Source organism: Alexandromys fortis, unplaced genomic scaffold (assembly GCF_014885135.2).
Source record: "Alexandromys fortis isolate MF-2015 unplaced genomic scaffold, M_Fortis_MF-2015_v1.1 scaffold_50, whole genome shotgun sequence".
Classification (NCBI taxonomy): Eukaryota; Metazoa; Chordata; class Mammalia; order Rodentia; family Cricetidae; genus Alexandromys; species Alexandromys fortis.
The window spans coordinates 4,048,690-4,073,065 of NW_026067932.1; the positions used below are offsets into that span (position 1 = coordinate 4,048,690).

Genomic DNA, 24,376 nt, shown 5'->3' on the forward strand with positions numbered 1-24,376 from the left:
TGGGAAGAAAATTATTGTGCTGTAGCCCATCTGTTATGAGATATAATTAGTTCTAGCCTTTAGGGCAAGAGAAAAAATGCTAAAAACCCAGTCTCCCCCCCCCCCTCTGTGAAATGGCTTTACATCTCCAAACTCAAAAGCAGGTTTTCCAGTGGGTTTGGCTCTCTTCTCTCCTTTGCCAAGGCTTCGCTGTGTGCAGGAAGAATGCTGTACTTCACAATTCAAAGACTTGAATTCCAGCCCCAGTTCATCTCTGTCTTAGAAGGAGTTTACACTCTGTGAGTCAGATTAGGTTAGGCTGTGTTAATCTACCCTTGGTGCAGATGACAAGATGAGGTCTAGAGAGAGACAAATTGGGAGTGCAGCCTAAGTTTACCTGATTTCAGTCTGACTGTTTCTAATGAACATTGGAAGTCTGCAGTGATAAGCCCTTTCCACTTTGTCCATCCGCCAAAACCAAAATAACACACCAGTGCCACAGACCAGCTAGCAACTTTGGATAGCTCCTAGACTACAGTTCATACATGAAGCATGTTGCTGAAAATGAGTCCAGCTCAGAGGCCACTTAAGGAATTATTCTAGAGCAATAAGGACACTCTAAAAAAGCTACTTTGAGATTTGGGGGTTTTTCAACTTAAGAACAAAATTTGGGGAGATGAGCCCTTGGTAAAGTACTTGCTTTACATACACGAAGGCCTGAGTTTGCTCTCTAGAATCCATGTTTAAAAAGCAGCCAGGCATGGCTGCCCACCTATAATCCCTGCGCTGGGGAGGTGGAGACAGGCAGATACTAGGTCGAGCTGGCCAGCAGTCCAGCTGAGTCAGTGAGGCCCAAGCTCAGCGAGAGACTGGGTCTCAAGAAATAAGATGGAGAGCAATTGGGGTGACACTCAATGTTGACTTTGGCCTCCACAGGCAAACACATACATGTGCACACACACCAGCATAGTACGAACATGCACCCACACATAAAACACTACTGGTTTTCTTTGCCCCACTGTTTGTGGTACCTTTGATAGGGGTAGCCAGCAATCTACACGCATAGCTTAGACTTCGGTGGTTCTAAATAATATCACTATGGATCGTGTGAGAGATGAGGATCAACCCAGATGTGCTCTCTGCTTCCTCCCCAGGCCGTAGAATACCTGCTGTGGGCCAGCATCTGCATGGAGTCCTCTGTCCCGCTGCTGTCCATCAGGTACCTGACCTGGAGAGCCACCCTCTACACGGCTGTCTGCCAGTGCCACTACGACTGCCAGGCCAGCATCCACGGGGAGGTACGTGGCCTTCAGACAGCCTCAGCATTTAAAATGCAACATGTTAGACCCTCTCCCGGGTCTCCAGGGAACACAGCAGCCAGAGAAGGGAAAAGAGGCAAAGCTGTGAAACTCCCGCTCTTATCTGAGGCATCTTCTTGGTTATTCTCTTTTGTGACTTTCTCGTTCTACTTTGTGCTGTCTCCTCTTAACTCTGGCTCTGTCATCTTGGGCCTTCTTTGTTCCTTTTATCCCTTATGGTGTGTGTGTGTATGCCTATCTGTATATTTATTATGAATGTGTGAATGTATTTCTATGTATGTGTGGGTATTTGTGTGTGTATGTGTATATATGTGTATGCATGTGTATATGTGTATATACATATGCACATGTGTATTGTGTGTCTGTGTGTGTATGTATATGTACGTATGTATGCGTGTGAATGTATATGTGTGCGTGGGGGGGGAGCAGGCACCACAGTGCACACGTGCAGGTCAGAGGACAACCGTGGGTGTTGGGCCTTTGTTTCAGACAGGGTTTCTTGCCTGCTATTGCTTGTTCCAGGCTGCTTGGCCCTTCAGCCTCCGGAGCGCTGCCTGCCTCTGCCTCCCGTGTTGTCATAGCAATGCTGTGACAATACAGATGTGAGCTGCTGTGTCTGGCTTCACTTTGGTTCAGGGGATCCAAACTCGGGTCCTCCTGCTTGTGCAGCAAGCCGTCTGCATGGGCCCGCCTCCCCAGCCCTCTTTGTCTTCCTCCACTCTTAGTTTCCAGTTCTCACAGGCAGCTCCTTCCCTGCTCAGTTTGAGACTCCACTGTACCTATTATAAATACGCTTACCTTGATTTCTCGCGGCCTCCAGGCTTATCAGTTATATCTGGTCCCTCTTTTTTTTTTTTTTTGGTACATCTTTTAGACCTAACATTTGACAAGTAACAAGCTCCCATTGATTGGCACAGACTCTCAGCATAAATTTAAAAGCGTACTTCCTGCTGTACACGGGACTCAGTTGTCGGTGAATGTAGCCTCTGAAAGTAAGAAACCACACCTCTTTATTCCGGCAAAGGCATGCTTGCCCAGCATCAGTGCGCCCTTAGCCCCTGGGCTAGGAGCCTGGTACAAGGCACAGCTTTCATGGCCGGGCTCACATCTACTCCTTATCCGTTCACAACTCAGCAGACAGAATTTGGCCGTTAATGGTGTCTTACATCTGTTTTCTCCTGCCTGGGTTCATTCTGGACAGTTAGGGGGTAGCCGTCCCCAGCTAGAGGAGCAGCCGAATTCAAACCCTGGCTGGACTATTTTTATAGCACAAGATAATTCTAAAAGGTGCTCACCACAAAGGCGTGTTTAACTCGAGTTCTCTAGGGGAGGCACAGCTTACAACACGGCCACTGCTATGGTCAGGGATGGAACACAGGTCATTCTGGTGTTTTGATTCTTATTGGTGTTAGTGCCTACTGGAAAATTTATACATTACTTCATTCTAATACTGCAACTGGCCTGGAACTTTCATTATTAAAAGCTATGAGTGAAGTATTTTTTAAAAAGTGGCAAAACCAATGACATGTAATTTTGGAAGCCCGATGTGCTAGCTGTTGCCCTCCAGAGCCACCTGTGATGTAACCTTTTGCTACTGAACTCTTCCCGAGGGCTCTTCCGAATGCTTGCTATTGTCTCTAGAGAACCATCACATGGTGAAACGGTTCCACGAGCTAGCCTGCCTTCTTCCTGACTCTCCTTCAGGCTGCTCAGGCTTCCTCTATGGTGGGTATTGGAGATCTGAAAACGAATATGGCCTTTTAGAGACGCCACACTGTAGTGGTCAGCGTGCGAGCAGTTGAAGAGATCATATCTTACGTTATCCTGGGAAGACTGAAACTTGAGACCATCTCAGGATGGTGTATGTGTGTGCGTGTGCATGCGTGTGTGCATTCAAGCGTGAGCATGCTTGTAGGCATTATTAGCGGAGCAGTCCTCTGTACAAAGGTTCTATCTAACCCACATTTTGGCTTTCTTCTAAAAATTCTATAATTCATAAAGTTAATGTGTCAGGATGTTTATTACTTTAAATTTATAGAGCTTAACGGTGCTCATAGAAATGATGGATTGGAGTCAACAGCAGCCAGCAGTTTGATTCGGATTAAATCAAATGCCTCAGAATCAAAACACACCGTTTTTATACATTTTTAATCACGATTCTCCAACTTTTTGTGAATTAAATTTGTTTTAATTGCCACACAGGCATTTGCCCGACGTGCATTAGCTAAAATTGAAGAGTTAAGGCAACTGGAATTAATGAGTTCCTCCAAGTCTCAGGAGGACTCCCGAAGGCATTACAGAGAGGCCACAATAAAGGTATGAAAATTTCATGGAACGGAAGACATGTCCTGCACGGCGCTATTGATGGCGCGCGCAGTCTCGGTGGCTGGGGCATGCGCCCTGTTGTCACCTCATGGATGATTCTTCTCTTGGAGACAGATGGCCGTGATGATCTTCAAAAGAGGAGTGTTCGAGTCCAGAAGAAAGAACAAAGCCGTGTTCAGACCGAAGATTAGAATTAACCTAAAGGAAGCTCAGAGCGTGAGTCCCTGAGACCTTCCCTAGACGACCCTGTGCAGTATGCCCGGGCTGTTCCTTTGTCTCTTTTACGCCTAGTTGCTAATGAGTGAATCCTGCCCTAGATTTAGAGCAATGGAATGCCGTTCCAGCTGAGACACGGTCTCACAGCATCCATTTCATTTCTCTTTTTGTGCCTGACATCATCCCAGTTTTGCAACGCTAATGGGTGAGAGGCGGAAGATGAGCTCGGGAAAGGTTTGCATGAAAGACCTTTGCAAATGGACGGTCCTGGGAGGGTCTGCACGGGCCCTTGCCTGGGCCACTTGGCCTTAGCTTTGAGGTTTTCTCATTAGATTAGGTCTACCATGGGGAGTATCATGAACTAGACTGTTCGCTCGCACCAAACAACCCACACATCTCGGAAGGTTTTGAAATAATTTCCCACTGGAGTTAGGAGCCACCAGCGTCACCAGGGGGTCCGCTAACGGGCTGTTCACGATTAGGCCTGGGAACAATTTTTATGATTTAGACACTGCTGGCGGATGGCAGAGAGCTTAAGGAGCTATGATACCCAGCACGGAAGTGACATCCTCCCCAAGTATCCTAACTAGCCACATGGCCGCTCCCAACCTCAGCATTAAATACCATCTTGGGGGAGTGAAGGAGATACTCTTTGTGGGGTCCAATGCTTTCCTCCCATCCTCCCGGCCTCCTGGCCTCCCTTCTTTCTTTAGTCTTCCCAGTTGCCTCTCTGAGTTCAGTGTCCTCTGGGCTCATGTCTCCTTCCCTGAAGCTCTTCTTGATGGTCATGGATGGCCTTGGGTAGCTCTCCACTGGGAGAGGTTATTCAGGGACTGGAGGAGCAGGTTCTGACAGAAGAGCTGCAGAATCTCCGAACCTGGAAGGGAGCTTGGAAACCACCTGCTGTGGCACTTTCCAACCATACAGGAAGATACCAGGGCTCAGGGCCACCCCTACCCACTCCCCTGCCATGCCCTGCTGCACTGGAAGGTGAACCCGAGTCCAGGGCATCTCATAGTGCCAACCCTAACTTCTCTCTCCTCAGAGCTTGCACCATACAGGGCTGAACCCCTTTACCTTTTAAATTAATATTTGCAAATATTATCCCGGGACCAGGGCTGACCTGCTGTTATTTAGCATGACTATCTTGACTATGGATTCAGGAAGAGTTTAGATTACATACCTTGAAGCCCTAGCCCACACTGCTCGATGCTCTCCAGTTGCTGAGGCTGGTAGCCCCCCCCCCCCCACGGGCTGTTTGTCGCTGAGCTGCTGGAGGACCAGCACCTGGCCTCGTTTGGTTGCAATGCTGGCCCCTGTGTAATAAGGCAGGGACGATTTGTTTTCCCTTCTTGTAAGCCTCTTCCCTTGTGGGAACCAAATTTAGAAGTCTGAACCTTCAGGGCCGCCATACTGAGCACCCAGTCAGGAGGTATAGTTCTTTTAGCAGAATTAAATATATCCTCCGAAAATGTTTACATTTCTAGATAAAATTATATTAAAATTCAGTCATTTGGGGTTTTTCAAAAAAGAAAAACCCTACTTTTTGTTTGTTTGTTAGACAGGATCTCACTTTGTTGCCTGGAATTTACTAGACCAGGCTGACTGTTACGTTCGCCAATTAGGGGAAAACAGCATTTCGTTTATGATGACACCTCTAATTATCAGAAGGCTTATTCTAGTATTTATATCTTTATTTATTTATTATTTTTAAAGCACTGTTTTAAGCTCTAGTACAGCTCTTCAGAGGAACCCTCACCTCTGCTGGGGGAGAGAGGACAAAGTATAGGCTTCAACTTTTCTCGAGGTTTTTAATGTCCGGTTGGCCCGTGGAATCAAAGATATAAGAGCTAATGGGTAGGGAAGCTAGTCCTGCGACAACATGGCTCTAGGCAGCTTTATCCCATCTCAGCCTTTCTTTCTAACTTTGCCTCTAGAAGAAGAAGAAATAAAGCAAGGGGATCATGGGAATGTGGCTGGCATCCTCCAGCCAGGTATCAGATCGGGAGATGCCAACTTACAGGCACCAGCTTCCTTATTGGCAACCTATAGGCTGAGAACAGGCCATTTGTCAGAGGGAATAGTTTTAAACTATTTAAACACCCGGAGGTGAAGTCACTGAGTGAGAAGGAGGGTGGCTGGAAGCCTCGGGGGCCTAGGCAGCCGCTTGCTTTTGATATATAGCCGATCAAGGCTTCCATTGCACTAACCACTGAACCCCTAGTTAGTGACACTTTAAAACAACGCCTCAGATTTGAGTTTGAGGACATTCTGCGTGAGAATCTCCTGCAGCATTTACCAACACAGTGTGACCTAAACTCCCAGATTTTCTGTACATTTGGCCTTGAATCTAAAAGGGATCCCCAAGTGACTGTGAGGCCCCAAAGTTCGAGTATCAGCTCCCTATGGCTGTCACCAAGGCTCCACAAAGCAGGCGGAGTTGATGCTACCTTGATAAATGACCTAGTAAATAGTTTCCTTATGCCGCCTTGGAAACACTGGGCGTGAGAAAGAGCAAAGTCTTTGGTGTAGCGACTTCCTTAAACGGTGTCTGAGGTGATGTAAAAGCCCGCAAACCACCATCTCACCGCCTCCTCCTACCTCAGCTCTAACTTCCCTCAGCATGAGGGAAGCAGGCAGTAGCCTTTGCCTCCTAGCCACTTGGGTTTTCTTTCTCATATCTAGATGATATGGCCACGGACGGTCACGGAACGGCTGCTGGATGAGCTATTTGATAGCACCTCGGCCCGCTTTCTGGCTGTCTTGGAAGCTCTTGCTGACTCGAGCAGGCGAATCCTGCAGACTGGACCTCTGGTGACTGACGAGGTGGAACTCCGTGATGTTGTCTCGGAGCTGTTCATGGCTGGAAAAGAACTTTTGATACGTAAATAATATGTTAATACTTTCTAGTGGACACTGATCACAAACACCTTCAGCATGATGGCCCATATATGAGAAATTAGTATCAAGTTTACAGATTGACCTTGAAGCCAGTGACCATGCTATAAATAATTCATTTCTAGGTTGTTTTTTATTTTCTAAAATATAACGTTATCTTTGAGTAATGACAATTGCATTTCTTTCTTTTGGGATTTACTCTCTTAATTTCCTCCTTCATTTCCTGATTTATTGCACTGTCTGGAATCACCAGAAACACACGCTGATATTGTCCCAATTGACCATAGACGGAAAACCTTCAACGTTTTTACCAATAGTTCAGACATTTACTAAAGTGCTGTATACATCCCTTTTTTTTTTTAAAATTCAGATGAAGAAACTTTCTTTATTCATAATTTTGATAAGGTTTCTTTTGTTCACGGGGATTATTCATACCCGTTCATGCTGTGTATGTACGCGCGCATGCATGTGCGTGCACGTGCGTGCGTGCGTGCATGCGTGCGTGCTCGTGCGCTCAGCCAGGCCTGTGAAGACGAGAAGGGCTTCAGACGTCCTTCTCACCTTTTTTTTTTTTTTTTTGAGTCAGGGTCACTGATTTTGTTAAACTGACAGGCCAGCTGCCCCAGGGATCCTCATGTCTCTACTTCCTTAGCTCTGGATCACAGCGTGCCCGCCATGCCCGGCGTTTTACACGGATAAACTGAACTCGTGAGTGGCAAGCCCTCCATAGACCGAGGCATCTTTCCCAACCCTCTTTCCATTGGCGTAGTGGTATCTATTGTGACAGAAATTATTATTTTTATTTCTGTTTTGTGCCTGAGTCTTCTGCCTGCGTTTATGTCTGTGTTCCACTCGTGTGCCTGGTGCTGGTGGACGCGAGCAGAGGGTGTCTGTTCCCCTGGAACTGGCATTACTGATGGTTGTAAGCCCCGGTGTGGGTGCTGGCCAGCAAGCCCAGGTCTCTGGAAGAGCAGCCATTTCTCCGGACCCCAGAAACTTTTAAATTTTAATGTAGTTCAGTTTGCCAATGCATCTTTTTTTTTTTTTTTTGCATAAGGTCCACATCCATACTATTTCTGTTGCAATGAAGTAGAGCTCACCATTTGCTCGCTCATGTGGCTGTCTAGTTGACGAAGCACCGTTTTTGAGGACGGCTTCCTTTCCCCGCTGATATCCTTACCCTAAACTTGGAGCTTCCGTGTACCCCGTTTCCTCACTCAGCCGCGTCCTGCCGTGAGGTGTCCGGTTGTTGCCCAGCAACTGTCCACTCTTATTATTCCTGGGTGGTGTTCTGTGTCCCAGTGTGCCACGGTGTATTTAACCGTTTGACGTGGAGAGATATTTGGGCTGTCGCCAGTTTGGAGCTGTTGGGAATAAAGCTGCTGTGAATTTGGAACTTTTATTTGAAAATAATGTGCCACTTCTGTGGTCTAATTGCTCGTTCCTATCACAACTGCACATTTAGTTTTGGAAGAGATTGCTGTCATTCTCTCCAGGTCTGCTGTGCCATTTAATATCCCAGCCTGCTATGGGTGAGTGATGCAGTCTCATAGCGTTGACAACATTTTTTTTTTAATTTTAGTTATTCTTATAGGTGGGTAATGGTATCTCCTTGTATCTTTAATTTGCAGTTTTCCTAATGGCTAAAGATGTTGTACAGCTTTTCACCTGCCATCTGCAGTCCTTTTTCTCTTTGCCTGCTTCCTAAATACACTGCCGAGTCTCTTCTGGTCTGCACAGAGCCTCTGATTCCTGCCTTTCTAAGACAACCAATCATTGTATGAATGTGTGCTTCTCATGGATACTTCCCAGTTTTCATTGCATCTATCTGAATTTGTTTCTTTTGCCTCAAGTCGAGACATTGAGGACTTGAAGCACCAAGACAATAGATACAAAGTCTCACTGTTTAAGGCCTGTTTATTTTAGCATCTGCATACTGGATCTCCATGTCCTGGGCACAAGGGGTTCTGTGGAGGAGTTTAAAGTTAGTTCAACGTCGTCGTTTTGTAGATTTTAGATTTTGTGCTTTTATTTTTCTTACGTTATTCTTAGGTTTGGTCACACCGGGTCCAGTGATACAGGAGGCACTTCGAGCTTGTGTCATATATATAATATATATATATATATGTATTTAAATAAATTTCCCATTACTTTTCAGTCCTTCTCTGTACCTACCTTTCGTTCTTCAAAACAAATGTCAAGATTTTTATAGTCATCCCCAACCTCCCACCTTATTTTTTTCCCTTCTTTTCGTTCCATGTTATTACTTCTGAGAGCGCTTCTCAATGTGAATTTCCCGGTCACTCATTTTTGCTTTATTTTTTCTGTTCTGGCCTTCTGTCCACCGACTGCGTTCTTAGTCTCAGCACTGGTAGACTCAAGATGCAATCTGCACTTGCTCCTTCCTCACTCCATGCTTCTGAGGTCCTCTCGCTTCTGAGAGAACACCTATGCTCTCATTCTCTCCGTTCTAGGTTTCTGCTTCCTGTGGTAAAGGATGCTTACTTTGTGGGTTTTCTTGGAAAATACTGCATGTTTAATTTTCTTTCCACATGACCTTACCTTCTGCGGCCTTGCAGCAGTCAGCTGACTTTTTTTTTTTTTCTTCAAGACAGGGGTTCTCTGTGTTGTGGTGCCTGTCCTGGAACTCACTCCGTAGACCAGACTGGATTCAGACTCATAGACATCTGTCTGCTTCCGCCTCTGCCTCCTGAGTGCTGGGATTAAAGGCGTGTGTCGTCATCACCTGGTAGTAGCCGGTTAATTTGGCTCTGATTTCTACCTAGGAGGAGACACAGGAAGCCAGATGTTAGCTTGTGTAACTTTAGATTATATATGTGTGTACCTGAAGGAGCGAGCCTCTAATCCTGCACTTTAATGAAGGCCTCATGTCTTCATTTAAAAAGTCCTGAGAGAAACTGGGGGAATGGGGGATGATGATCATGATCAGAATATTTTATATATAAAAAAAATCTGTTTTCAATTAAAACATTTCTCCAGTGAGAGTGACATTGCTGGGAAGAGACACCATGACCACAGCGACTCTTATAAAGGAGAGCATTCAATTGGGGCCGACTCACAGTTTCAGAGGTGTAGTCTGTTCTCATTGCAGTGGGAAACAACGCAGCGTGCAGGCAGACGTGGTGCTGGAGAAGGAGCCAAGCCTTCTTCATGGAAACTGTGAACCACACTGGCTGTAGCTTGAGTATCTGAGACCTCAAAGCCCACCCCACAGTGACACACTTCCTCAACAAAGCCACACCAACTCCAACAAGGCCACACCTCCTAATAGTGCCACTCTCTATGGGCCAAACACTCAAACACAGGAGTCTGTAGGGGCCATTCCCGTTCAAACGCCCACAGTGAGAATTTCTCTGATCTCATCCACTCAGATTCTAACCCTCACCTCATCTGCACATACCCTGTACAACACGGCGTTCATTGAAAAGGGAGGACTATGTCTCCACTTCTTCATGAAGTCAGATTCTCCCAAGCACTCCCCGTATCCTGTATCCTCTTTCGTCTTCTTCTCTGGGTGTCTGTGAACTGGTCAGACATGCCAAGAGAATTGCCCGTGTCCACTGCTCTCAAGTCTTTCCTTCTGCGTCTGCATCAGGCAGCCTCTGCCCCTCCCATGGTACTGAAAAACTCATAGATGGCCTCCTTTGTGCTCAGTGGACGCTCACTCCGCAATGCTTCGCTCCCACACTGTTCTGTAGGTTCTGTAGCTCCAGCTCCTGGCTAAACACTCTCCTTGGCAGCAGCCTCCTCTCTCTGCCTTCTCTTATTTAATGATGCTCGCATGCTCATAGCTGATCCTGCTGACTGCTGTGAATATGTATATATGGCTACGGGTGACCCTGAAAGCCACCCTCCCTTCTCTAGGTCTTGTTCCCACGAGGCTAATTCACCACGGAAGTTCTTTATATCTTATACTCTTTCGGCTCCTCTTTAAAAATAAATTTACTTATTTTTATTTCATGTGTATGGGTGTTTTGCCTGAATGAATGTGAGTGCATCATGTATGTGCCTGGTGCCCTGTGCCCTGATGTCTACAGAGGCCAGAAGAAGCCATTGGATACTTGCATTATAGACAGCTGTAAGCTTCCATGTGGGTGCTGGCAACCAATCTGGTCCTCCGTGAGAACATCAAGTGTTCTTAACGCCTGGGCATCTCTCCAGACTGCCATGCTCTTTCTTCTGAGTGGCTTTAGGAAACGTTAAATGTCCTCACTATTTGTCTCCATAACATTGTGCATTTCCCCACCTAGGTTTTTTATTTGGCCCACTACCCTGCAAAGTCAGTGACAATGAGGCTGGGGGCTGGGGCCACTTCTTATCATTGTTTTCCTAGAGCCTGATAGTGTCTGATAGATAATATCTGATAAATGTCTCTTTGCATGAATGACATCCAGACATTCCTCTCTCCTTTTCTAGTTTCAAATGTTGGAGCAAATGGGAAACTTGATTTCCCCAAAACGGGAAATCTCCTGGAGCATGTGATCGAAAGGAAAAATGTCATTTCCTTGCGTGCTGCTGTGAAATTTGCAAAATTGGCATTCACTTACGAAGAGTGGGGGTTATTTGAATCACTAGCTGCACAGCTTGTCCGCTTTCTCCAGGTAACACGGACGAAGGTCTTCATGTGTTTTTCCATTCTGCTGACATGGCGTTGACTTGCTAATTACCTTGCGGGATCTACTCTTCTCAGAAACAAGAGAGCCCAGCGTTAAAGAAGGCCGAGAAGGATCTCATTCTCCTGCTTGCGGTAGAGCCACTGATCAATCTAAAGAAAAACAAAGGCCTGATCTTCCCTCTGGAGAATGATAAGCAGGGACAGTCAGTTCACATTTATCTAAAGCATATTGCTTGTCACGGTGAGTATTTCATGTTCAAGGCTTAGGGGTGTGCCCGGTGCCTGAGTGTCTGGCAGAGGTGACGTTGTGGTCGGGAGCAGTGGACTTGGCGTGTGGGAGGTCAGAAAGAGCTGGGGGACAGGCCATGTGGTTCCTAGTCACATGAGGACATGCATGTGACTCTGGCACCGCTTTTGGCACAAGAAGGAAGTCCTATGTAGGTGTTAGCGTCACTGGGATATGAGCAGGGCTGCTGGGCTGAGGGAACAGGGGGATGGGACGGGCTGAGCAAAGAGAAAGTTCGGTTGCATCCTTCTCTCCAGCGTTCAGGATGTTCCAGTCTAGGGCATCAATGACTTAAGCACCATCGTCTGCAAAATTTATCATCTAGTCTGCTTTTAGATCAGTGAGATTCACTTTATTTCGTGTGCCTATGTTTTCCGTGTGCTTTTAGGCATCACGTAACTGCTCACTTGCAGTAAACCATTTGTGCCCATAGTGATAGACTTCCCTCTTCTATTGGTACCGGAATAAATACTTGTAGACTTTTCTCCAGCTGCCACATCTTTAGAGTATTCTCGTATTGCAAGCCCCTTCAGTTTCCCTCTGGACATGGGTGACACACATATTGTGGATTAATAACCAAAACACTAGTCTATTCCATTGAATTCTAGCTCCTGAGATTAATTTTCACATGGACGCATCTTAAACAGCTTATTGGCATGCTAAACGGTCCAGCTGCCATGTGTGCCGTTTTGTAAACTTGGTGTCTTGTACTTGGTCCTTCACAGTCGCTATCCTGCCCTCATCTTCTCTGCCTTTCCCTGCAGAGTCTTGTGTGAGGAGCTATGGATACTCAGAAGATATTTTCAGTTTGGCAGCCATTCTTCATTTCTGTGTCTGTGTCCCTTCCAAGGTGAGGTAACTCTTTTAAACACGTCGTGACAGTGTGGAAGGAAAATACCTTTTAATAGTCTGGTCTAGCTTGAGGCCAGGTCTAAAACATGGCAGGATCTGCTCGTCAGGATGCTTCCTTGAGCTGGTGGCTGACTTGGAACTCTCAGTTTCTTTCCGTTGCCATCACTTTGGGTGTCAATCTGCTTGCTCCTTTGGGGAAATGTCTGAGGCTGGCTGTATTTCATCCAGTGAGCAGGGAACCCCGCAGTGGTTCTGGGGAGAGTGGATGTGTTTAGTGCAGCAAGGCCACAGTGCCTTTCAGCCCAAGGTGTCTGCTTCTTGTCCATTTTCACATAGTGGCCAGAATTTAAAAATGGCCCACGTGCATTGGGTAAGACCAGTGTCTCAGGCCCACCCCAGTTCCCAGTTTTGGTTTTGAAAAGAGGGACTTAGTGTTCTCAGGCTCCTGTGAACGCAAGATCTTGATATGATGTTCTTCCGGGTGCTGGGAATCCAGGAGTGACGCAGTACAGCGTTCTCTCTCTCTCTCTCTCTCTCTCTCTCTCTCTCTCTCTCTCTCTCTCTCTCTCTCTCTCTCTCTCTGTCTCCTCCCTCACTCCCTCCTCTCTGTCCTCTCCCTCTCTCTCTTTCTCTCTCTCCTCTCTCTCTCTGACCCCTCTTTCTCTCTCTGTCCTCTCTTCCCTCCCTCCCTCCTTCCCCCTCTCTCTCTTCTTCCCCCCCCCCACCAGGGCAGGGCGGGATTGACCCTGGGGTCTGACTTGACACATTCTCTACCACTGAGCTACACCATCCCTGGTCTTCTGTCACTACTTTAAAATTTGGATCCCAGGGTCCCCAGGGTGTCTCTGAACTTCCCTGGAAGACAGTTTTGAGCAGTAGTACCCTAATCCATTTTCATTACTTTTGTGTAGAATATGGGAAGAGTCATGACATTTCATTTGAAACTTGGGTTCATGGTTATGAAAAGCAGAAACTCATTGTAAAGTTTTGCATTACTCTTTTCTTAGGTAAATGAAACAGAATAGGGGATTAAAATGTGCTTTACTCTTACGGTATTTCTGTTTCTTCTGAATTTATCAGAGTTTCTTGGAACCTGTGGTAGATTTTTTTTTCTTCTCTCGGTGCCTGGGATAGACCATAGGGCTGCATGTAGCTCTATCCCAGAGCTACCTCCCCAGCCCAGCTTTTCCTTTTGATTTTGAGACAAAATGTCATTAAATTGCCAGGCTGGTCTTGGAGCTGAGGTCCTCTGTCTCAACCTCATGAGCAGTGACTAGCTGGGATTATAGGCCTGCATCAGCGGACCCTGCCAGGTATTTCATTTTGGAAGACAGGCAGAAAACATAATGATTATAATCAGTGAACTTAACAAGAAAGAAAAATCAAGGCTTAAAGGGCAAAGACCTTCCGCTCATGCATTTAAAAAGAATCCATGCGATGTCTTAGTTCAGCTCAGGTTGACTCCAGTCTGACCACATTTACCCGTGTCTGGGATCTGCTCAGTGCCTGTGCTGCAGGGAGGTGTGACACACACCAAACTCAATCTCGGGGCATCCAGAGAGCCCCACATGTGCTTTATTTTAGTCATAAACTTCATTTACCTCCCAGTTCAGCTATAACGAGTCCCCTTTACTTCTGAGAAGAGCTAACTAATTAGGAGATAGGCCTGTCCTGGGCAGTGTGTTGATGATGCCCACCTGGGGATCTGCTCAGTTCTGCTCAGTTTCTCTCCACCCTCCTCTGTCCTTGCTCCATCTCTCCACCCTCAGATTCTCTCCCCATCCTCCTCTGCATGCTCTCCTTCCCATTCCTGTAGTGATAAGAGCGGTGGGGCTGCGTCCCCAGCACCCCAGCCGCCTGCTAGCTCATGCCAGAAATAACAACACACAAACTGTATTCATTTAAACACTGCTTAGCCCATTTCTATCTAGCCACTTCTAGGCTAATTCTCGCACCTGGACTAGCCCATTTCTAATAATGTGTGTAAGCACCCCAAGGTGCGCTTACTGGGAAGATTCTAACCTACGTCCATCCTGGGTCGGAGCTTCATTGCGTGTGCCTCAGAGAGCAGAGCTATAGGGAGAGCGGAGCATGGCGTCTCTGCTCCAGAGCAGAGCTGTCGAGTCTGAGCTCACTTCCTCTTCCTCCCAGCATTCTATTCTGTTTACTCCTCCCACCTATGTTTTAACCTATCAGGGCCAAGGAGTTTCTTTATTGCTTAACCAATGAAATCAACAGATTGATATATGACACTCCCACATCACATTCCCCCTCCCCATCCTCCTCTGCATGCCCTCCTCATTCCCACCAGGTGCTCTTCCTGATCCTGGCACCACTTTACCCTTCACTCCTCCAGCTCTTTATTACTTTGATAGAAGAAGTTTAGGAAGAGAAAAGTATCCTTTGCCAGATTGGAGAGAACTCTGGTTTGCAGACTTGGATGAAAATGTTTTAGAATCTTTTTTTTTTTTTTTTTTTTTTTTGAGTCAAACCACTTCACAGAGTGCTAGGTGAAACTCAGGGAGCCTGTCTGCTTAGACATGACTCCTTCTCACCTGTGACTTCCTGGTCACTTATCTGTGGGGAAACCTGGTGGGTTCTCTTTGTCTGTTAATGGTGGTGACATGAAGGCACTGGCCTTAGCGCACTGATTGATGAGGGGTGGACGATCTGGGACACGTGAAGCTTACAGGAGTGTGTGTGCATGACACACAGGGCACCTTATGGGCATCCATCTTCCTCTTCTTACTGACGAACTCATCATCTTCGTTTTTAGGGTGTGCAGCCTGACAGGGATATCGTTGTGGACATAATAACCTACTTATGGCAGAAATGCAAGCTGGGAATCCAGAGGATCAGCATGTCCAAAAGCGACTTCGCAAAATATTCCCACAAGATCAGCACTAACAAAGTACTTCCTTTTCTTTCATGAGAATGTTTGTATCTTAATTTTTTAAACTCAAGTTGAGTCCACATTTCCAGTCCAGGCCTCCCCTCTGATCTACCACCCCCTAAGTCCCATCCTTTCCAGATGTGTGAGGTGGGAAGCTGTTCTTTGTGTGCTTACTGAGACCTTCCTGGGACGTGTGTGCTGCCGCGCCCTGGCCCAGTTTGGTTTCAAAGAGTGGAAAACGGTTTCATTTTTAAAGGAAGGAACACATACAAGTCTAGGCCGTGTGAGCTTGGGTGGCATTCATCAACGAGAGTGACAGTATGAGCACCAATAAGACGGAAGCACAGGGTGCTTTCCTTCCCTTGATAATGTATATTAGTGTGCTCCTTGGTAATATTTATTGCTTAGCAGAGCTGTTTTCCCCATTGAAAAGAAAGTGGGGGATTCGAGCATCATAAAACTGGGAACTTAGATAAAACATTTAGTAATAAATGTTTAATTTCTAGTGTGCCTGAACTTCCTACAAACTATTGTACTCATCCAACATTTTGGTGATGTTCTCTATTAAGTGATGATTTGGGTAGATAAATACTGGTCCATCGTAGCTCTCAGAGAATCCTGATGGGTTATGCTTTGGGGATACAGTCCCGAAAGTCAATTTCTGAGCACCTAGAGTGGGGCCAGCACCCGCCCACTTGGCTGACTTTGTATTTTGAGAATATAGCGAATATTGACGATAAGGAAAAGTAACCTCATGAAGTTTCCATAGCTACAGGCATGCACATTATAAGCAGGTGGACATTTATGCATGTTTGTAAATGCATCCATTGTTAAATATTTTATTTTATTTTTTTTTAAATATTTATTTATTTATTTATTTATTTATTATTTATTATGTATATAATAGTCTATCTGTGTGTATGCCGAAGGCCAGAAGAGGGCACCAGACCTTATTACAGATGGTTGTGAGCCACCATGTGGTTGCTGGGAATTGAACTCAGTACCTTTGGAAGAGCAGGCAATGCTCTTAACCACTGAGCCATCTCTCCAGCCCCCTGTTAAATATTTTATTAAAGTCACTTTATGTTGTTGATGATTGAGATACATTAATAAGGAGGCCTAGGTACTACTTGGTTGTGGTCATGGCAGGATCAAAGGAGAACTAAAATGGAAAACTTTGCCTCTTCAGTATTCTTCTAATTAATTTTGATTGGCATTTGCCTTCTGCAGTGGGTGTATCTCCTGTGGCAGATAAGCGAAGTGATTCACTGCTATCGGCTGGAAGATTTGGACATCGTGATGGTGGCAGAGATCACCTTACGATTAAGTGAAATATTAGAGTCTTTGGGAAGCTCGAAAAGAAAGTTCAGAAAGTCTGCAGGTAAGCCATGGGGTGAAATGCACGGTGAGATTGTTAGCATGTGCACAGACAAAGTAATGATGTGGACATGCACTGGAATTCAGGGTAGCTGCCAGGAGCAGTTACCGCTGCTGCCCTTCAGGGCTGTAGCATGGCGCCTGGTCTTCCTCTTCAGAATTTTCATAGTATCCAACAGGATAAGTAGGGGTTGTTTTTGTTTTCAATGAGATGAGGTCTCAGTTAGCCCAGGCTGGCCTTGAACTCACTGTAGCAAAGGCTGCACTTGAACTTCAGATCCTTTCCCCTCTACCCCAGGTGTTGGGCTTGCAAACCTGTGTGACCATTCCTGGCTCATTTTCCTGCCTTCCTACAGTCCATGATTTCCTTTTCCAAGCTCCTTGCCTTATATTCACTAATTTATTATCTTCTTAGTTTACAAGTCTAAAAAAATACTTTTTGTTTTTTTTCTGCAGTCAAGAGATGTTTTCTAGATTATCCGTTAATGAAGGCAAAAAACCAAAATGGCCCCATCTTCAAAAGTCTGTTTCTTATTCAATTTCATTGTTTCATGCATGAGTTACTTTTGGAAGATAATTGTTTTACACTGTTCATAACCAGGCTAAATACAGCCTAAGGTGTTTATTCTTTGTTAAGATATTTCCATCAATATTGGAATATGGTCTATTTGTGAATTAATATGTTGTTTAGTTGGAATCATTAAGTATATTTTTAAAATAGGAAATGTAGTGTTGTCTTAATGTACTTATAATTTATATTCCTCTAGTTTGGACTAGACGTCTCTGGTATTTGTCCAAGTCCCTAAGGCTGTGCCATCTTTTAAAGGACTTCATGGGAACAGAGGGAGGAGCAGTGACCACAGGCATGCCACTGTTTTGTTGAGAAACACAATTCTTGAGTTTTTTTAAAGATTATTTTATATAAGTACAACTTTAAGTACACAAAAGAAACATTTTGATATCTTGTCAAATTATGATGATGAGTCATTTCTAAATATTAATTTAAAAAGATAACTGATTTAGTAGACTAGTTTAATAACCCAGAATCACCCCTGTATTTCTATTTTGTCTTCCCCCATCCTTCTGTATTTCCCTTTGGTATTTGCTCTGTCTTGCTCTCTCTTTTCCTCATCTTTCTCTTTTTTTTCTCATGTCCTTTCTCTTTCAGATTCATCTGCAAAAAAAGGGCCTGAGGAATTCCCTGGGACTCCAAAAGGGATCCCGGAAGTCCTTCCAATATTAAAGGTACTGATTGCAGTATTGTTATATTATGGAAATTATAATATATAATATGTAAAACATGCTATTACATTATTATGGGAATTATAATATATAATATATAAAACATAGTATGTTTTTATGTTATGGAAAGCATTGTTAAAAATGTGAGTTTTTATTTTCAAAATAGAATTTATAAATGTATAGTGGTTCATTGTAGAAATGTCTCCAAGTGTTGAGGCTTTAAGAATTTCTGTTGCTGTGTACTGGTCACTACAGAGACACCCACCCTCCCACTGGGCCTTTCCTCTAGAACAGGTACTACCCGTTCTACACAAAAGTTTAAGGCAAGAACCTAGGCAGTCTTCACGTGTGAGTCTCTGTGTGGGTTTGCATGCATGAAGACAGTGCCTGCAGAAGCCACAGGAGGGAGTGAGACCACCCAGAGCTAGAGTTACACAGTTGTGAGTCGCTGGGGGAAGGAGGTGTTGGTCACCTCTCCAACCTCTTGGGACGTCTTGCTGTTACACCGCTGCTTGTTTGCAGACGTCCCGAGTCACAGATGTAAAGAGCGGGATGCTCCGCTCAGCTCGCGCCTCCAGAACGCTGAAGAAGTTCTTACCTGCTTGACATGCACCAAGGATGCTGATGGCACTCAGGAGTGCTTAGTCAGCTTTATGTGGAAGGCGGAAGGGTGCGGAGCTACACGGATGTTTCTCATTGCTTGCTTTTCTTACAAGATTTGAATTACTTCTGTACATGACCATGGCTGTCTAGATCTGAATGGAGGTGCCTCACGTACACAGCCAACATCCATCTGTTTAGAGGCAGCGCCCAGAGCAATGCATGGGGCCTTCCCTCTGTGATTCTGGTTCCGTGCTTCTTGAACAGAACTCATGGCAATCAGCCATGATGATTTTAATTAAACACAATACGTTCCTGTGCTGTGGAATTTCCCAGGGGTCACTTTGCCTATCAGCTGTGTGATATTCTAAGGAGATGTAGAGGACCACGTGTTTTATTATTTGAGAACAAAACACCTCTTATTCATTGTGGAGCATTTACTCAGGGCCCCGTGTTTTATGGATGTCTTTTAAAATGTTTCCCTAGAGAGGAAACCAGTGACTATTTTGACTTGTCTGATAAACTGTAGACTAAGTTATGAAAATTGCATTGACCTTGGTGAGAGTTTAACAATATACAAAACAAAATATGCAGCCTTACTGTCTTGATCTCCTGTGCTGTTTTCCTATGCCCTCGTGCCCTCTTTCAATCTACCTCATTTATGTATATCATATCTATATGACTTTTGAGACAGGGTTTCTCTGTGGCTTTTTGAGCCTGTCATGGAACAAGCTCTTGTAGACCAGGCTGGCCTCCAACTCAGAGATCCGCCTGCCTCTGCCTCCCGAGTGCTGGGATTAAAGGCGTGCGCCACCACCGCCCAGCTCATATTTATAACATGCAGCATTCTATTGCTTTGTAATACCATTCTGGCAGCACTTGCCCTGTTGGTTGCTATTAGCCCTCCTCACTTCTAACCTTCTGGAAACCTCTGAAGATCATAATGAAGCTTAGAAACTGAGTATTTCTGGATAGTTTCCCTTGGGACCCCTGATGGATTGGTTCTGGGACCCTCACAGGTGCTAATATCAGTGGGTATGTGGTCTCTTGTGTGAGGTGATACCATGTTTATATATAACCTGGGCATGCCCTCATGCATGCTTTACAGTCTCTAGGTTACTTTTAATACTGAACACAGTGAATTATGTAACTAGATTTTTGAATTGTTTAAAAATCAATGGCAAGAAAATGTCTGTATATGCCCAGAGGTTCAGTATTTTCCTGAGTGTGTGTGTGTGTGTGTGTGTGTGTGTGTGTGTGTGTGTGTGTCTGTGTTGATGGTCCTCTGCTTCCTTCAGGGCATGGAGAAGGTCTCAAACAAAGTTTGACCTGACTTCCACCTTCTTCTTCCCCTGGTTGCCTCACAGGTCCATATCCCAGACTGCCCTGTTCCTGCCCTTCCAGATCTAGTTGACCCCCAAATATGGGATATCTCCACCCCAGTGATCACTACCCGCCACCACTTGATCCTAGTTCACCTTCAGGACCCCTCTTCCTTCTCCTCCAGACCCCAGTTTTCCATTTCTGAAACCCATCACCTCGGCCTCAAGTCATTATTATCCCCCTCCTATTTCGGTGACTCCTAATCCCTAGTGACTTGCCTTGCAACACCCCCATTCCCCTGGTGCGTGCCCTCCAGTGCCCACCTCTTAGTTCAGAACCTCTGCCTCATCATTCTGATTCACCTCATAGTCACCAACCCGCTTCTTCTCCCTTCCTCTGGGGACCAGCTTCCCCTATATGCCTGGCTGGTCACTCTTATGGGACCAGCCTTTCTCATTTGTTTATGTTTTCTTCTAGCCCCTTGCCTTCTCTGCTTCCTCCAGGAATGGATTGTGAGGTCTCCAGGGTGGCAGTTAACCAAATACTCCTACATTCCTTCCTCCTTTGAACAGCTGCCCACCAACTCCCCCTCCCCAAATACTCCCATGCCAACAGGAAGTAGCCAAATTGGAACCAGTGCCCATATACACAAACAGGCCGGAATGTTTGGTTGGAACCCCTGCTTGTCCCTGCACAAGCAGGAGAAACTTCCCCCAACCCTGTCTGCACCGAGGGAAAACTGAACAAAGGGATGGTGCCAATAGCCCAGTTCTGCATTTTGGGCAGCCGATGTGACCCCCCCTTTCTGATGTGGCCGGCCCACTCCAGTGCCCACCCAGGAGTTTAGCTTTTGACCATACATGGGCGTAGTCTCAGTTCCTGGCTGACTTGTTGTCAGGGCTCCCTAAGATCTATAAAATCTCCCTCCCTTAGCCTGGGTGTGCCACTTCCCTGGCCCCATTCTTTGTGACATAGACCAGCCTGGGAGCAAATAAACCTGCATCTGTCTGCTTTTAATCTGGTCTGATCTGGCCTGTTACATCAGCAGAAACCTAGCAGTTGAGCCCAGAGATTAGCCTTAAACGTTGCTCAACAGGTGAAACCCACTTAAAAATGTTTAGTGTGTGTGTGTGTGTGTGTGTGTGTGTGTGTGTGCATGCGCACGTGTGTGTACGCGCACGCATGCATCACGGAGTATGTGTGGAGGTCAGAGGACATTTTGTGGGAGCTGGTTCTCTCCTTCCACAATGTGGGTCCTGGGAACTGAGTTCAGGTTGCCAGCATGTCTGCAAGTGTCATTACTCGCTGAGCCTTCTCACCAGCCCTGCAAGTACTTGGCTTCAAAGGGACAGTTTATCTTTCTGCCATACTCGGTAAATCCTAGGAAATTTAGTACCAAGCATAAAAGGAGCTGTTGTGAATTGACCTTCTCAAATGAACGTTCATTTTCTAATTACGAGGTCCCAGGGGTACACATTTGAATTCTTTGGTTTTAATTGCACCTTATGGGGAGAGCTAGATTTAAGTAATCTCATATTGGGAACAGAAACTGGCCTGCGTGAGGGGCAGAGGAGGCATAATTGTCCAACAGTGGTTTGCCCAGGGCTCCCTTGCAGCGCTTACACAATATGCGGCTTCTCGCTTCTCACTTCAGGCACAATCAATCATAACTTCAACTCAGGAAGGTTCTTAAGGACACTCGAGTTTGAGAGTGACAGGTGTAGCTGGCCAGCTCTTGTTCTCCATGCTGTTATGTGGAGGGCACAGGAACCCACGGGGAAATTATAAAGGGTTTGGCTTTTTGGCTTGAACTTTTGTACCAAGCGAAGCCACTAAATAAGTGGATTTCTTAGGTGCCAGTTTTTTTCTCGCAACAAAGGATATCCCACATCACTCCTGAGTGTATGTGTGCACCTGCACACACACACACACACTCTCTCTCTCTCTGTCTCTCTCTGTCTCTGTCTCTGTCTCTGTCTCTCTCTCTCTCTCTCAGTGACTTCTGCTTTTGGCTGAACAATAACCTAGATGATTAAAACATCTCCCTTCTGGAAGATGCCTTGACATTTTGGGCAAAACTGAACAGAACTTCAAATACATTGCATAATTCATAAGAAAGCAAGGAAAATTCTAGAGGCCAAACAAATAGGAAGTGAAAACCAGCCTGCTGAGCATGCAGGTGAGAGCTACAGCAGATTGCTGGGCATGCAGGTGGATGCTGCAGCAGGTTGCTGGGCATGCAGGTGGGTGCTGCAGTGGGTTGCTGGGCATGCAGGTGTGTGCTGCAGCAGATTGCTTGAGCATGAATGTGGGTGCTACAGTGGGTTGCTGGGCATGCAGGTGGATGCTGCAGCAGGTTGCTGGGCAAGCATGTAGATACTGCAGCAGATTGCTTGAGCATGCATGTGGGTGCTGCAGTAGGTTGCTGGGCATGCAGGTGGATGCTGCAGTGTATTGTTTGAGCATGTATGTGGGCACTTCAGCATATTGCTTGAGCATGCAGGTGGGTGCTGCAGCAGGTTGCTGGGCAAGCATGTAGATACTGCATCAGATTGCTTGAGCGTGCAGGTGGGTGCTGTGGTGGATTTCAGGGCATAGTTACAAACAAGCATAGATTTTTTAAAAACAACTATCTAGAAGAAGGAGATAAAACTTCAACTCAGAAAAGATGGAGTTGTTATTGAGCCTCTCCATAAAGTTAGAACCTACAGACTCCATCCTAGAAGAAATATACTGTAAAAGTATATTAGAAGAAAACATTGGTTTTATAGGGAGATATCTCAGATTTAGTCCTGAGAGGAGAGAATGGGAGGAAGGCTCTCACCCCATTGATTCGCAGCCTTGGCGGTGTCCTCAAGTTGCTTTGTTATTTGAATGTGTAACTTGAGTCGTTGGAAACCTCCCTGAGCCTGTGACTTTTGGTGGGGATGGATTTGCTGAATGATCAAGCCATACATATCCAGGGAAGTGAGGCAGATTCAGTGTTAGCACCCTATGATGCAGTATAGCACATCCCATATTAAAGAGCAAAGAAAAACATGGCTGTATCAGTCCACAATGAGATGCAAATGAGGCATTTGACAAAACCAGCTGCCAGCCTTTCAAACCAAAACTCTTAACAGCTGGAAATAGAGGTCTCTTACCCAATAAGGCACATTATCCAAAGACTATCAATTAGTGTCACAGCTATGGTACAAGATTAAAAACTGTCCCTTTATTCTGATATAACCACATACAGGTAGCCACCATTTTTCTATTAAACATGTTTTAGAAGTCTTAGGCAGATGAAGACTGTGAGCCAGAAAAAAAAAAAAAGCAGTAGAGACCGTACAGGAAGTGATAATTTGGTTTCAAGCACAGACACAACTCATTGCAGGGCATTAGATCTAACGGCCTACAAGTCCATCAGCACGTTTCATGAATAGTGGCGACATGGTCTTCAGAACGGCTCCTTTCATCCTACACAAACATGAGTCAGCTGGGCATCCTTGCTTCCTATCTGTAGGATAGTCACCTTGGGATGACAGGGAACTCCTGGAACCGTATCTGCAGCCTGTCACTTCTGTACAGTCCTAGGTGGCTATTCTGCTAATGAGGAACATTTGATTGATTTTGTAATGAGAGGTTCTTATTCTGCAGTAGCAGAAGGAAGATGGGGTTTCACTAGCCATATTGAACATGCTCTTGCCATCTACTCAGACCACTGTGGTGGATGTTTGAGGTTATTGTTGGTTGTCTCTCAGGTTTCCTGAGACACTCTAAGGAAGCTCTTGAGAATGGCAGGAGGTCAACAGAGATGACTCGGTTAAGAGCACTGCCTGCTCTTCCAAAGGTCCTAAGTTCAATTCCCAGCAACCACATAGTGGTTCACAACCATCTGTAATGAGGTCTGGTGCCCTCTAGAGGAAGAGACCTGGTCAGTCGTCCTCATCCACTTAGACCATGAAACCCAATGTAGACAAGTTCAACACAACTGCCATATACGGGCTGTCCATGCATGCTGCAGCATTGCTAGGGCATTAAAAAAAAAAAGTTTTCACCAACAGTTGAAAACCATGGGGAACCTGCGATTCTGTGCTTTGAGCTCCTTTCTGCTGAAGGTATTTAGAGAGCTCATGAGGCATAACTACACTCTGCCTGAGCCATAAAGGTACCAACACCATCCTGAGCCTGTGGTCGAGTGAAGGAAGCATCCAGAAGAATTCATGATGGGGAAATCAAAATGCATTTGAAAAATTAAAAAAAGTGGTGTTAAATATTGGTTAAGGCACCTGCATGGTGAGAAAGAGAGGTAAAAAAAAAAAAAACAAACATCAGATAGGGCTGGAGAGATGGCTCAACGGTTAATAGCATTGCCTGCTCTTCCAAAGGTCCTGAGTTCAATTCCCAGCAACCACATGGTAGCCCACAACCATCTGTAATGAGGTCTG

General features: G+C 45.5%; 1 protein-coding gene across 1 annotated transcript in view; it reads left to right on the forward strand.

Annotated features, from left to right (window-relative positions):
- The window catches only part of Cfap54 (cilia and flagella associated protein 54), a 251,916-nt gene that overhangs the window by 20,127 nt on the left and 207,413 nt on the right, over window positions 1-24,376 (forward strand). The window contains exons 6-15 of the mRNA XM_050145787.1: window positions 1,134-1,277; window positions 3,501-3,614; window positions 3,738-3,839; window positions 6,525-6,723; window positions 11,175-11,359; window positions 11,449-11,614; window positions 12,424-12,509; window positions 15,288-15,422; window positions 16,635-16,785; window positions 17,950-18,026. Of these exons, the coding sequence (XP_050001744.1) occupies window positions 1,134-1,277; window positions 3,501-3,614; window positions 3,738-3,839; window positions 6,525-6,723; window positions 11,175-11,359; window positions 11,449-11,614; window positions 12,424-12,509; window positions 15,288-15,422; window positions 16,635-16,785; window positions 17,950-18,026 (1,359 nt within the window). The remainder of the gene's footprint in view (window positions 1-1,133; window positions 1,278-3,500; window positions 3,615-3,737; window positions 3,840-6,524; window positions 6,724-11,174; window positions 11,360-11,448; window positions 11,615-12,423; window positions 12,510-15,287; window positions 15,423-16,634; window positions 16,786-17,949; window positions 18,027-24,376) is intronic.